Genomic DNA, 14,022 nt, shown 5'->3' on the forward strand with positions numbered 1-14,022 from the left:
ATTTTTTAATTTTATAAAAAGTAAAAAAACTTTTTACAACAATAAAATACATTTAAATATACAAACGTTTTGTGTAAAGTTATCAATTTCAAGAAATTTTTTCTCACAAAAAAAAATTAGTGGATCAGATAAAATCTTTTAATACGATAACTCATCTTCTTTGCACATTGTGTTTTTTGTATTTTTACATAAAAAACAATATATGTCAATATTTTTGTTTATTTTAAAATAATTTTTTTGGATTAAATTTACAATTATTTACAATATTTCTAGACACAGTTATGAAATTATATATAGTATGGGTACTTTTTCATTACATTTTTTTTTTTAATTTAAACAGCTAACTTAACATTTCAGAACTGTACTTGACGTAGCTATCAATATGCATAAGGCTTGTTATTTTGATTGAGCCAAGAAAAGCAAAGACAACTCTTCTCTCTCTCTCCCTCTTCCTCTCTTTCTCTGTCTTTGTCTACCTCTTTGCTGTTCCCAATCTAAACAATACCAGAGGACTGTAGGCCTCAACTTCAACCTCAACCTCTGTCTTGGTCTGTTTTTGTGACGGTCATCATGAAATTGGATTGACATGTGTGACTCAGCTTTAGTACTATATTTTGGTTGGCCAGACTCTCGAAACTTGTAAAGGATTGTGTAAGATGAGTGTCTGTGTATGAGCATGAGTATGTGTGTGTGTGTGTGAGTCTATTCATGTGAATGAATCATGTAACCGATGCTTTAACTTGCCATGTGCACGAACTCCAGCCGCAATAAATTTCAAATTGAACTAAACTAAGGATAGCACACACAAAGCACTTAGGTTTATTTCAGTTCTCTGTGTCTCTCTCTCTCTCTCTTTCTCTTTCTAACGACTGCCTCTTGTAGAGTCAATATATACACACACACACACAGCCACACACATTTCCCATGGCGATTGTAAGTTGAGATTGCATTGCGTTTATTTGCAAAGACTTCACTGCAAAAGTCAATTGACTCAATAAATTATTTTTAAAGCAATCAATGCAACTTTGGCGACAAAAATCCAATCCAAAAACTTTGCATTTTCCACATTTCCCAAACATTTTTACAGAAAAATATTTTCCAAACCAAATTGAAGAGCTGATTGTCAATTTAAAGTCAAATTAGTGTCTTAAAGTGCATGAACTAGAAAAGAATTTGTCAAAACCAATCAAATTTAGTTCATCAATCAATTGTTTGTCTTATACATTTTTATAAAAGAGCTGAAATGAATTAATTATTTCTATTATTACTATATTTTAGAGAACAACCACTTGTCTTTCTCAACAATAAAAAATGTTGAAAGATGTATAAAAGCAACGAATATATTAAATTTCAAAATTGATTAGCTTTAAACATAAATTATGAAAGTTAAAAATGATATTTACATGTATTTGCTAAGCATATAAATAAGAATTGTATATTTATAAATGGAACAAGGAATTTAAAATCAGAAAATATATTTCTTTACAGCTTTATACCATAACATTTATAAGGTAATTTTCTTTTATTTGAATAAAACTATGTTTATGTGTGTCTTAATTATTTGAATATCGCTTTGCTTCGAATTTAATAATTTTTAAAATTAATTGAATTTATTTTTTTTTTAAAATAAAGTTTTTAAATTAATTATGGGAATTTAAATAGCTTAAAACGAATAAATTTTTAAATAATAATTATAACAGTTTTATTTTGGAAAATAAAATAAAAATGATTTTTCTAAAGTTCAAAGACAGTGTAAAAGTCTAGTGACGAAAGCAATTTCTAGCCGAAAAATTACTGATATCCAATTTTGTGACGAACAAAATTGAGTTTAATATAAAAATAAAAATTAATAATAAAAAAACGAAAATTGGCATTGCACTGTACGAAAAGAGGGTAAGCTTCTTCAAAAAGTACTTTTTGCGCAGTGCCGAATGCCAAATTTCGTTTGATCTGATCGGACAGTCATAGCAGCTTTTCCAAATTAGCTGTATATATTGCTTTCGCACCCTTCGTGCTGCTTTCGTCACTAGCGTGAAGTTATTTTTTTAATTTTCACATATGAAACACATATGTATGTACATACATAAGAGTAATCAAAAACATATTAAACAAGGTCTGGTCGAAAGTGCACAACTGTGAGATACCCTGCAGCTAAACTGGAAAACAAGAAAGAGAGAGCGATATGAAGAAAATGGAAGAGAAAGAAATAGAGAGAGGTAAATGCTTTTATTTTATTTCTGTAAAATTATACAAAATTAAATAAAGATTAAGGAATCTGCCAAGTCTTCAAATTAAATCGATACGAGTAGAACAGCTCTTCATAATGTGGATGCTTCGAATTCACTTCTTCGGTCTTATCATCATAACGGCTTTTTTCAGGGAGTACCTCGGACCTCGAAAAGTATCCCAATTGACGCCCTTGCCCCAGGCAGGTTCGTTATATTTGCCCAACAAATGACTGTAAGAATTCAAGTTATGAAACGAAGCGTTGAAAAACAATTAGCAATCCATCATACCTGTCGTGACATTTTTCGTACCACCAGGCAGCAGTGAATTCCTGGGCGCAGTTTATATCAACATTAATATCATTGTCCCGATCATAGGTGGTAAATTTTTGGCCCTCTTGTCTTCTGAGGGAATCACCAGCACTTCCACTGGCTTTTCCCAGAGTGTGTAACGCATATTGTTGATCCTCGTTGCCAATTGCAAAGGCATCATACGACTCGAATACTTCAACTCCGTTGAAATCCTCAAGCACTACAAGTAGCTCTTGTTTCCTCTCAGCAGTTAGTGCGTATATTTTATCCAAACCTAAGAAGAATTCTCCACCCAGATCTCCAAATCCAGTCTTGTACTGATTCCAATTTCGATAAAAGTTGACACTGCCACCCAACCTCCTCAGGATGACTGTCCATCCTCCTCCATGAGTTAAAGCATCGCAGGCCACTTTAAAGGGTTGACTTATAAAGTTGGGAAGAACTGTTTCGTAGATCCCACTTAATTTAGCCTCGGCGCAATTGGATGGGCTAAGCCACGTATTGTGTTTATTCAAGGCCTTAACAAGTCCATCTGTTATCTCTCTTTGCCGTTCGAGTTCCGCGCGGAGAGATTGGTTGTCCACCTCGAATTTCTGCTGTTGTTCCATCATCGCTTTTAGAAGTTGAATTTCCACCTGCCTGTTAGTGCCGTCTTGTTTCAATTGAACTAACTCCGGTTTCTGCTTCTCCAGCTCGGCACTTAGAGACCGAAAATCGGCTCTAAGTTGTTGAATATCAGATTCCTTATTAACTCCTTCATTCTTCAGCTTCTCCAGTTCAGCTCGTAGAGATTCAATGTCCCCTCTTGTTGATTGAATTAAGTTTGTTTCATTACGTTGGGGAATTAGAGTTGCGTTAGAGAACGATAAGAATTGATTCAACACAAGGATTACACAAATAATTTTTTGGCAACATTTTCCGACTGATCAATACAGAATAAATTTAAAGACTGACTGAGTCCAAATTTGACTTGGGTAGAAGAAAACAATTCTAAAGCTATTTGCGATTATGCAATCCATGTGCATGTATACTTATCAGTGTCGCTGTTTTTGTGGTTGACCCACAAGATTTCATGTTTTTTATTGATTGCTAGCGGATTGGAATAAAATTTACCCATACAGTGTGTTTTTGTTTTTTTTTTCAAATCTAGTTCAGTGATGGTCAAGGCAAGGAACACGTCATATCAGTAACTTGAACTCACCAATACACACACAGAGTGATAACACATGAAGACAGAAATGCGAACAGTTGGGTTTCTTACACACTGTAAGAAATGGTTGAGCAACATCTGTTGGGGAAAGTGCAGGCTATAGCTATAGCTGAAAGCGGAACTGATAGCTGAGCTGACACTTGAACTTTCATCTCTAAGTTTTGGGTTATTATAAATGCTTTTGGGCTTATATTTTAATTCATTTAGAATTCTGGGAACTCAAGAACAACAAAATATGGTAAGTTTAACAACCCCACGTTAAAATGTGACGAAACAAAATTGGCATTCGGCACTGCGCAAAAAGTAATTTTTATGTACAAAGAAGCTCACCCTATTTGCTCCCATATATTTTATTTAACATTTTTAGATTAAATTGAATTTTGTTCGTCACAAAATTGGATATCAGAAATATTGGGGCTAGAAATTGTTTTCGTCACTAGACTTTTACCTCGTGTAGTGGTTTTTTTGTGGGATATTAGAAATTTTTGCAATTGCTTTTTCTTTTGACATTGTAACTTTATCATTAATGCAGGCAAATAGTAAAATATATAAATTTAGTTGTTAAATGTATTTCATATTTTAAAAAAAATTTTCACTAGCGCGAACTGCTGTCCTCAGTGATTTTTTATCGTTTTATTTCGAAACTGAATTTTTAACAATTGTATATATTTTAAAAATATGCTATCTTTTAGCTCAGCAAACTGACTTAAATTAAATTTATAATAGGAAAAGTTAATCTTAGTAGAAGATACTATAAAGAAGTGCAATTGTATAATATATATTCAAATCTCTTTTAATTTCGCCTTAAGAACCTTAACTTAATACTATCTGCCAAGTCGATTTAATTATGTTGACGTCGACCCTCCCACAAAGTGCATTTGGTTGTCCATTAATTGCCTTTGACCATCAGGTAGCATCGGATAAGCAATTTGAAATATTTTCAATTATCATGTGCAACATGACAATGGGTCAGTGCACAACAAGGGGCAACAAGGGGGCAATGCTTCACTGCTGAAATTAGCCAAATTATTGGAGTAAACAGGGCGAGAGTCGACGGACAAGTCGATTTCTTGTTTGCGCTTAAAATTTAATTTCACGCACAATTGAGTCCATGCATAATTTTGACCGGGGTGATAAATTATTGCTGTTATTGCACACGGAGGCATGCAAAACAAGAAACAGAACCCGAGACCAGTAAACCAGAGAACCCGAGCACCAGAAAACCCGAGCACCGACCGCATGCAGCCAACCAACCTGTTATGCGTAGGCATCCAGAAGCAAAATAATGACCCTACGCCGCCCTCTCTCCATTCCCCCCGATGCACAGTGGGGCCATTTTTCATAATACGTTGCAAAAGGAATATATTGAGCTTTAAATAATATAGATGCTTTGAATATGTAAAAAGTTTTTAATTTAACTTTTGAAATAAAGAATTGCAGAGTTTACTTAAATCTTGTTGGTCAAACTACAAATTTGTATTCGACTTAAAAAATATGTTGAATTTCTTTATTAAGTACAAGTGAAAATTGTAATCGTTGCTATGTATTTAAAATATACAAGAAGACGTCACAGATCAGCAACAATTATTTAGATTACTTTCTTCTTTCGCCATGGAACTTATCGCTTTTATATAGTAGTTCAGTAAATAACTGTCTTATTTCCACATTTTCTCTTTAATACTTTTTCAAAAACTTTAAACTGTCATAACTTTGTTAAATATCAACCGATTTCCAAGCGGAATGTCAATTTTATCATTAATTGGCCTCTATTTTTATTCTGCATCAAAAGTTTTTGTCACTGTTTATTTTTTCCTAACATATTCCTTGACCCTTCTTTTAAAGCTTCGAACTGTCATAACTTTGTCATAACACAACCGATTTCATTATGAAATTTCAATTTGGTCATTATTGGTCATATATTTTATGTCTGCATCAAAATTGGAACATTTAAATTTTTTCGATCACTGCTATTTTATTCTTAATTTGCACTTGAAACTATTTAAAAAACTTCAAACTGTCATAACTTAATCGAAACACAGCCGATTTATTTGCGGAATGTCAATTTGATCATTATTTGACTTCTATTTTGATTCTGCACCAAAATTGAATAATTAAATTTTTTGTCCCTCACTGTCCATTGTTTCCTCACTTTCTCTTTGACACTTTTAAAAAAGTGACTTGGTAAAACTGGATATTTGTTACTTGTTTTCTTATTTGATCCCATAGTACATCGTGCATCGTCGTCGTTTGCAACGTTCATTAATTCGCTACCATAAAACAGCCAGGGGGCATATTTTGCTTTGCCTGCATTTGCATACTTTCAGGCGGCAACAACAGTAGGCACCTGTTACCGCGACCAGGTCCCGATTCCAGCTGCTGTTCCTCCTGCTGCTCCTGCTGCTTCTCCTGCCTCTTCAAGCTGTGCATACGCCTCCAACACATGTCTGCTCATAATTAATGTGTAAATTGTAAAGCTGCGCTCGCCCATTTCCTACTATTTGTGGCCGTGTACAACAGCGCAGGCAACCAGCTCGACAACAAGGCCAACAGGCGAAGGACGGGAAAGAGTGTAGAGAGGGGAGAGAGGGGAAGGGAACCAAGCATAGTTAATACAAAAACAACAACATCAATAAACGACTATGAACCCGGGACATGCTGGGCCAAAATGCGTTCTGGACGTTGCACGTTGCATGTTGCACAAAGCTTAATTGCATTTAGTTCTCATGCCCCCACGATCAGATCGAATCAGGTAGCAAAAGCTTTCAAACAATTTATTTAGGCACAGGCTTAAATTGATTTATGACTCTCAAATGACAACACTACATATTTAATACTTTAAATTTAAATAATTTTAAATAATACATAAATGGGCTTCCTGATTTATTAACCCACTACTCTTACATTCAATAAATTTTAAATAAAAAATTTCTTTTAATGGGAAAAAGATGTAAACAAAATTTAAGCACAAAAATGGGAGTCAATCCGAGGTACCATTTTGATCAAAGAACCATGACCAAAATGTCATTTTACTCAAAAATCGGCTGAAATTTAGTATAGCTATGTCTTAAATTTCCAAAGAGGGGACCCTTAGCATCGAAATCAAATCTCGCGAAAAATAACTTTTTCCACGAAATTCAAAAAAATTTGAATGCAGAATTAATTAAGTGGCCAACCCATGATTAAAAAGACATTTCGCTTGAAAATCGGTTAAGTTGGGCCAAAGTTATGAGTGTATGAAGTTGGTCAGACCTTGGATCTAGCAACTTTACAAGTCATAATTTTTATCCGATTTGACATGACATTTTACAAAAAAAATGAAAGGTCTCAGAATCAAGTTTAAAGTGTTGTTTTATACTAATTATGATATAAGGAGTTGATTAAAAGTGAAAACTTAGGATTTCAAATTTTCAATTTTCAAAACTCCAAAGGGGGGACCCTTAGCTTCGAAATCGAGTATGAGAAAAAATATTTTTTTTTCGAATTTAATAAAATATGAATGCAGAATGAATGCAGAGGCCAAACCATGATCAAAATGACATTCCGCTTGAAAATCGGGTTTGTTTTGTCAAATTTATGAAAGTTTGAAATAAGTCAAACCTTTGACTTAGCAAATTAACAATTCAAAATATTTGTCCCATTTGACATAATTTTTTACAACAAAATATAATGTCTCAAAATCAAATTGAAAGTGTTGTTGTATACTAATTGTGACATATGAATTTGATTCAAATTAAAACTTGAGATTTAAAATCCTGATTTTTCGAAAAACACAATGAATCAATGCATAATTTTGAATGTAGAATTTTTTTTAAAGGCCAATAAATGGTATAAATGACACTCCGTTTAAGAATCGGTCGAGTTCTCACAAAATTGTTCTTAAATAAAATCTGAAAAAGATTCTATACAGTAAAATAAATGACATGTCTAAAATTTAAGGTCTATTATATTAGAATAAAAAAATAAATAATTTACATTTCCTATTAACTTCTATAAATTGAACTAACTTAATAATACAACTCGTCTTTAGTTTTAATCATAGAAATCTTGATCTGTGTGTAGAATTTCATAGGTCAGAGCTGGTTCGTCATAGCCCTGGGAACGATATTCCAAGATTTTTTCATAAAGTTTGCAATAATTTTGAAGCACCTTGTAGGCATCCAAATTTTTAGACATTTCAAAGAGCACTTTGTTGGGCTCCATCTTGATTCGTCTAAGGGTATAGACCAGTTTAGGAAGCTCAAGATCATTACCCAGAATATTACGGAGATATTGCAGTGAGTTTAAGTCTTTTTCTGAACTGTACCAAATAAGTAGTAGACGAGAATGAGAATACGCTCCATGTTCCTCATATTCATAGCATCTGTTAAGCTGTTCAATGTGATTTGTAGGCTGTGGGGCCTTTCGTCTCACTCGATGTGATCCAACATTGTTACTCAGAATTGGCCAATCCCAAATTGGTAATTGACGACTTGGAGCTGTGTCTGTGGGAAATGTGAAATCTGGATTATATCGGGGTGCTGGCTTTGGATCTGAAAAAAATATAATTTGTAATGTCAGTAAGGTGTTTAAATGGCGAGAATTTTTTACACTGATATAAAAATCCGAATTTTAATATTTACAATCTTGTTTTAGATAAAAGTTTTCTTTTTAAATAAGAAAAATTTTAGTGAAAAATACATAAAAAAAAGTTTTAAAATACTTCATTGATTTTCAATCATATTTTTTCAGTGTAAAGTTTGTATACTAACGTATAATGCAATTGCCCAATGCAAAAGCAGTAAGCAGCGAAATTGCGAACAGTATTTTCAGATGCATGGCTTAAACCCGTTTATGGCCAAGAAGTTGAACGACGACTGTCGATCTGAGTTGTTGCCTTTCAACTTAAATATACGATTTCACACGTTGCCCCGATGACGTCATAGCTCACAAATAGATACGTGAGGAATCTCAAAGTCAATAGTGCTCAAAATAGCTGTTATACCATGAATACTCAGTATGTTGTAAGTATACTAACAATATCAGAGTTCAAGTTCTGACAGGGAATTACTCAACTATTATTATCATCTGAATCAGAACCTGAATCAGGCCCCAAGCGAAAATAACTGTGAGCAGTTTGTGAAACGTTTAATACCCTAGAAATCTGAAACGTTCCAAAAAAGAACACTTTATCAATGTAACTAAAAAATAAGAAAATTATTAATTTAACAGATATAAATTTACTATAGGTATCCGATTTGATTGGAACTAAAAGATTAAATTTTTCGTAATATTACTAACATTAAATTCACTAGTAATTCATTAATTTTAGGTCATTAAATCAAGTTGTCGCTTCTTAACAATAATTATATAAGCAGTACAAAGTCCCAGTGATCTTAATCAAAATAATCGTCAAATGGAAACACTAAGATTTCTACGGAGCTCTCAGTATTGTTTGCCAAGCAAATACTTATTATTCATGACCATGTTCATTGATAAGCTTGGGTGACTCACACTCAAACAATTTGTGTGCATTCACACTTATGAATCGAATAGGAAGAGTAAAATATATAATTTATTTCACGAGTCATTTGCAACTGAATAAAAATTTCTTTTCATTCAATTTGACGTGACTCTTGTGGCATTGTTTAAATATTAACCTTTAACAATGTAGTCGACTTTGAAATACCCTATGGAATTATTTGAATTTACCAAATTGATATCAATCAATAAATCAATGACAGTAGTTTTTGTTAAATCATTAATTTAATATCTAATTAATTTTATTTGTTAAAGATATTACCTCGGATTTCCCGACTTGAAAATACCGTGTAATTTAGTAATTTAAGTAACCTCTAGAAGTTACCCTTTACTGTATGTTATTATTAAGTAAAAATAATATAGTTAGGCTAGGTAATACTCTTTATTTAACAAAAAGTCTTTTAGAATTTCTTACGGCTCGAAAGTAACGGCAATAAAAACCCATGCATTATTGTTTAAAAATATAAAAAACTTTACTTGAGAAATTCTAGGGTTTCTGGGTCATAATTTCCACCTGAAAATGTTTTTTTTTTTGTACTTACGCTTTTCTCGTCTCTGTTTGTACAGTTTTACTTTGACATGCGAGTTTCTTTAGGGGCGACCTTTTGACATGAGGTTGCTCCCATTTTTAAGGAGAACTGAGGAGCATTTCGCATAGGTCTTTTTTGATTTTGTAAGCTGCAGAGCACACAATTGTTGGTCTTCTGTCTACTGTCTACTGGCTGCTGTCTATTATCTGTTGTCCCCATAGTCGGGTGCCATTAGTGAGATTAAAACTATAACCAAAGCAACTGACGCAGTGCTTGGGCTTTGTTTCAGCCAAAACAATGGGGCGTATCTCTCTATCTTTCTCGCAATGACGCAATGCGTACTCGTACATTGTATACAATTGGCCTGCCTCTCTCTTCCTTCACTCTCTCAAATCCGCTGCAGTCTGCAGGGCACTTATCAGGGGGGTAGTTAGATTCCCACGAAGGGGGAGCAAACAATATTTTTAAATTTCAAAATAATTTTATGAAAATTAATACATTTTTACATTGTATATAACGGCATGAAATATATTTTAGATATTTGTATTGTATTTGTATTAAATATACCAATAAACATTATTACTTGCTATAAGTTATAAATTATGATATTGTTAGTATTTGATAAATTCTATGACCGACATTGTTAAATATCTAGATTTCTATTATCTCTTATATATATTTTCATAATTACTACAAGTGATGTAAAAAAACATTGAAAAATTGAAAGCTCGATTTTTAGCTACTTTAACTCTATTATTTCTCTCACGATCAATCAAATTAGGCAAATCGATTTAATTGAATAGTCGACAACTCAACTCTAATTTGACTCTGCATGAAAAATTAAATTTTTTCAATCACTGTCAATTTTTTCCCTTTTCCTTTGACACTTTTTCGAAAAGTTCAAACTGTCATAACTTTGTCAATATACAATCGTTTTCCTTGCAAAATGTCAATTTTGTCAATATTTGTCCTCTAGTTTGTTTCTGCATAAAATTTCCTAACTTATTTCTTGACCTTGACCCTTCCTTTGAAACATCAAACTGTGATAACTTTTTTATGTCTTGACCGATTTTAATGGACAATGTCCAAGAGATACTCTCCCCCTTGTCTACGCCCTTGGTACTTTTATAGAAAGAGAAGATATATTATCAGAGTGCTGTGATGCAAGCATCCATAACAAAACAGTTGACACAACTGCACTCGTAACACTAAAGTAGAACTGAAAGGGAGAGTTATATAAGAGAGAGACAGAAGAGAGTGGGATGGAGACTCATCATTTGTTGTCTCTCTAATCTAGCTTTGATGAGCTCGACAGTCATTTATAGAAGCCAGTTCAATTTGTTGGCCACAAATCATGGAGTGAGTCCATTTTCCCATTTTCCAGCCCCATTCCTCTTCTCTCACTGCATTTCCAGTTTGAATGCAACTCTGCAATCCTGTAATTGACAGTTGAAATGCACAAATCCCATTTGACATCAGCTCCAATTGGATAACCGTAATTTGTTAAATGTCACATTATTCAAATTAAGCAGCCCAGTCATTAATAATCATGACAATAAATAATGCGACAAAAGCTAGATTACATTTTATGCCTATTCTATTTTCAGTCGGCAAAGAACTCTTTATATCCGGTTTAATTGAGTGTTACAGCTTTCATTTAACTTAATTAAAGCATATTATTGCCTAAAAGCTTATTATTAGTTTTGTTTCATTAAATTATATTTTTATTATCATTATTATTCTATTAATGAAATTTTTATTCAATTTATAATTTTATACGCAGCCTATTCTACTGTTCTAAAAGCGCTTTACACCTACTTTCAAAACTCCTTTAATACAAATCTACTATAAACAGATTATCCCGAAAATCACATTTTTTCTTTTTCATTATTACACATTTTTTTCGTATTTAATATTTCACTTCTTTTTTATCTTTTCAGTTGTCACTTTAAATGTATATATTACTTTTAATTATATTTATTTCCAATAATAATTCTTAGTTGGATTTTAAATTTTTTAATTACTTTTGCTCAACTGACGTTTATTAAATAAATAAAATGATTTTACCAGATTAATCCAATCCATTAGCTTATAAAGCTTAGATATCGAGTATATATATGCTTTATTCAAATTTAATATTTTCTAAAATGTTTCATGTAGCTATATTTGAAATTAATTTGTAAAAAGCTCTTTTCTCTGATCTTTAAAGTTGCTTTAATGCATTTCGTGTGAAATTTATAAAGTTTGCTTCATAATTTACTGGCAAACTGAAGATGCCCGTCAAATGATGAAAGTTGTACATTCTGAAAAGTTCAAAGTATGCAGTTAAATAAGTTTTGGCGTCTCGAAATTAAATTTAATTTGCACCTCTTTTTCGCTGTGAAGTTGTTTGAACAACAGCGTCAAACACTTGAGATCCAAGTGCCTGAGAGCCTTTATTGTGGTAACTTTTGGAAGTTGAAAGGGGAAAAAGAGAAAGAGGGAGTCTTATGAAGAGTTTGATGTAAGAAATATGTGCACACGGCGTGATTACAAATTGGTTTGGTTTACTTTGTTGTGGCTTTTGGCCAAGTTACCAGTCTTGACTGCTTCCTTTTTATTTTTTTAGTTATTACCTGATTCAATTTGATTACACACAGAGTGGGCTGAATGAAATACGAAGCAAATTTAGGTTATTTTCTTTTATTTTTTTGCATTTGACATTTGGCAAACATTTCGGGATTTTGGCAAACCACTTTTTTGGGGCACAATCAAATGGTACTCATATATCTTAAGGCGGGGACGAAACAAGATTTCAATAAATGGCCAGAGGATGCAAAAGGGACGAAATTGTTTGGCTTTGGCTCTCGTCCTCCATTGTGCATTTGTTTGCCTCGCAATATGGTCCCCAGCAGCAGTTTTATTAAATTCTTACAAAGGCTTCGCCTTCGTCTTCTTCTACTTCGCGTCGCACAAAAAATACAAGCAAAGCAAAAAGGCAATAAAAATCATTTAACAAAGTCAAACAACAATAAAAATTAAACTTTGCCGTCAACGTAGCCAAATAGCAGCATTCGAGTTGTACGACTTATGGATACTCTCGAATTTATGAAATATCTGTGCTGGTATTACTAAATATTATTTATAATTAGTAACCGTAATTTTGTTTATTATCCAAAAGCCAAAATCCGAAATTATTCAAACCGAAATAACCGATAAGTGACCTTAATTTGAATTTGAATTTTCAATTATTTTTTAATTTAGAATTTAATGAATTTCTGCTTCTATATTAACGACTATTTTAACATTTTCACAACTATTTTGTTTTTATTTTTTTTTTAATCTTACCGGTATTTCGAAACCAAAATATACAAAAGAAAAAGGAACGGTTACCGTTTCAAAACCAATATACAAAGACTTTGCGTAACCGATAAACAAAACCCGTACTGAAGTCTATATTTAATTCGATTTGATATTGTTCATTGAGACAGATAACACGCTTATTCAGAGTTACGTTGACTATGCATACCCTACTTTCAAAATGTAAAGGGTAGTTTGAACTAAGTAATATCAGAATGAAAAAAAACTAAAAGGTTTTGGTTTTTTGAGGTTTTTTCTTAGTTTACATGTAATTTTGTCAAACCAGCATGCACTTTCTGATTACAGGGTATACTGTTAGAGGCGAACACAGCGGCAGTCAAGCGTAAAAAGAGAGAATGAAAGAAAACAAAGTAAAGGAGCAAAGCAAACGGCAAAAGTACATAACAAAAAGAAAATTAAATAATAAATATAAATATAAATAACGCACTGCGATATGCGACCGAGAGCCAAAAGTCAAAAGTTTTCCAAATTAATTTTCAAATCTGCAGCAAGTGAGAAAACTCAACTCATGTGTGTGTGTGTGTGTGTGTGTGAGTTGTGCCTGTCATCGTGTGTGAAAGGACACAGAAGAGGACAATTTATTATGTGATGCCTCGTCAGGCAGTGGTGGGTCAAGGGGCAAGGGGGGTAACAGGGGCGGTGTCAAAAGGGGGGCTGAGTTGGAGCCTAAGCCAAAGGCAACGACATCATCATAAATCAATCCATTTGACGACCTCAACGATGAGTTAAGCTCAATAGAGAAAATCATTTGGCGGAGTGCGACGAATTTAATTACATTTAAGCGAATGGGTGGCAACCCTAACACAATCCACCCACTCTCAATCTCTCTCGCTCCATCTTCTGCCAAATAATTCAATTCTATTCACTT

At 33.0% G+C, this 14,022-nt stretch overlaps 2 protein-coding genes across 2 annotated transcripts; both read right to left on the reverse strand.

The window, feature by feature from the left end:
• Window positions 1-2,207: 2,207 nt before the first annotated feature.
• Window positions 2,208-3,414, reverse strand: LOC117780772 (ficolin-1-like). The gene is made up of 2 exons (XM_034617421.1): window positions 2,517-3,414; window positions 2,208-2,458 (listed from the first exon to the last, which is right to left on the reverse strand). Exons 1-2 carry the CDS (start codon window positions 3,146-3,148, stop codon window positions 2,341-2,343), a joined length of 750 nt encoding a protein of 249 aa, XP_034473312.1. The 5' UTR covers window positions 3,149-3,414; the 3' UTR covers window positions 2,208-2,340.
• A 4,256-nt stretch (window positions 3,415-7,670) lies between these two features.
• LOC117780504 lies at window positions 7,671-8,599 on the reverse strand. Its single transcript, XM_034617061.1, has 2 exons — window positions 8,496-8,599; window positions 7,671-8,276 (listed from the first exon to the last, which is right to left on the reverse strand). The coding sequence occupies exons 1-2, from the start codon at window positions 8,560-8,562 to the stop codon at window positions 7,777-7,779; spliced, it is 567 nt and encodes a 188-aa protein (XP_034472952.1). The 5' UTR covers window positions 8,563-8,599; the 3' UTR covers window positions 7,671-7,776.
• Between the last annotated feature and the right edge of the window lie 5,423 nt (window positions 8,600-14,022).

The sequence above is a fragment of the Drosophila innubila genome, assembly GCF_004354385.1.
Source record: "Drosophila innubila isolate TH190305 chromosome 2L unlocalized genomic scaffold, UK_Dinn_1.0 4_B_2L, whole genome shotgun sequence".
In the NCBI taxonomy this organism is placed as follows: Eukaryota; Metazoa; Arthropoda; class Insecta; order Diptera; family Drosophilidae; genus Drosophila; species Drosophila innubila.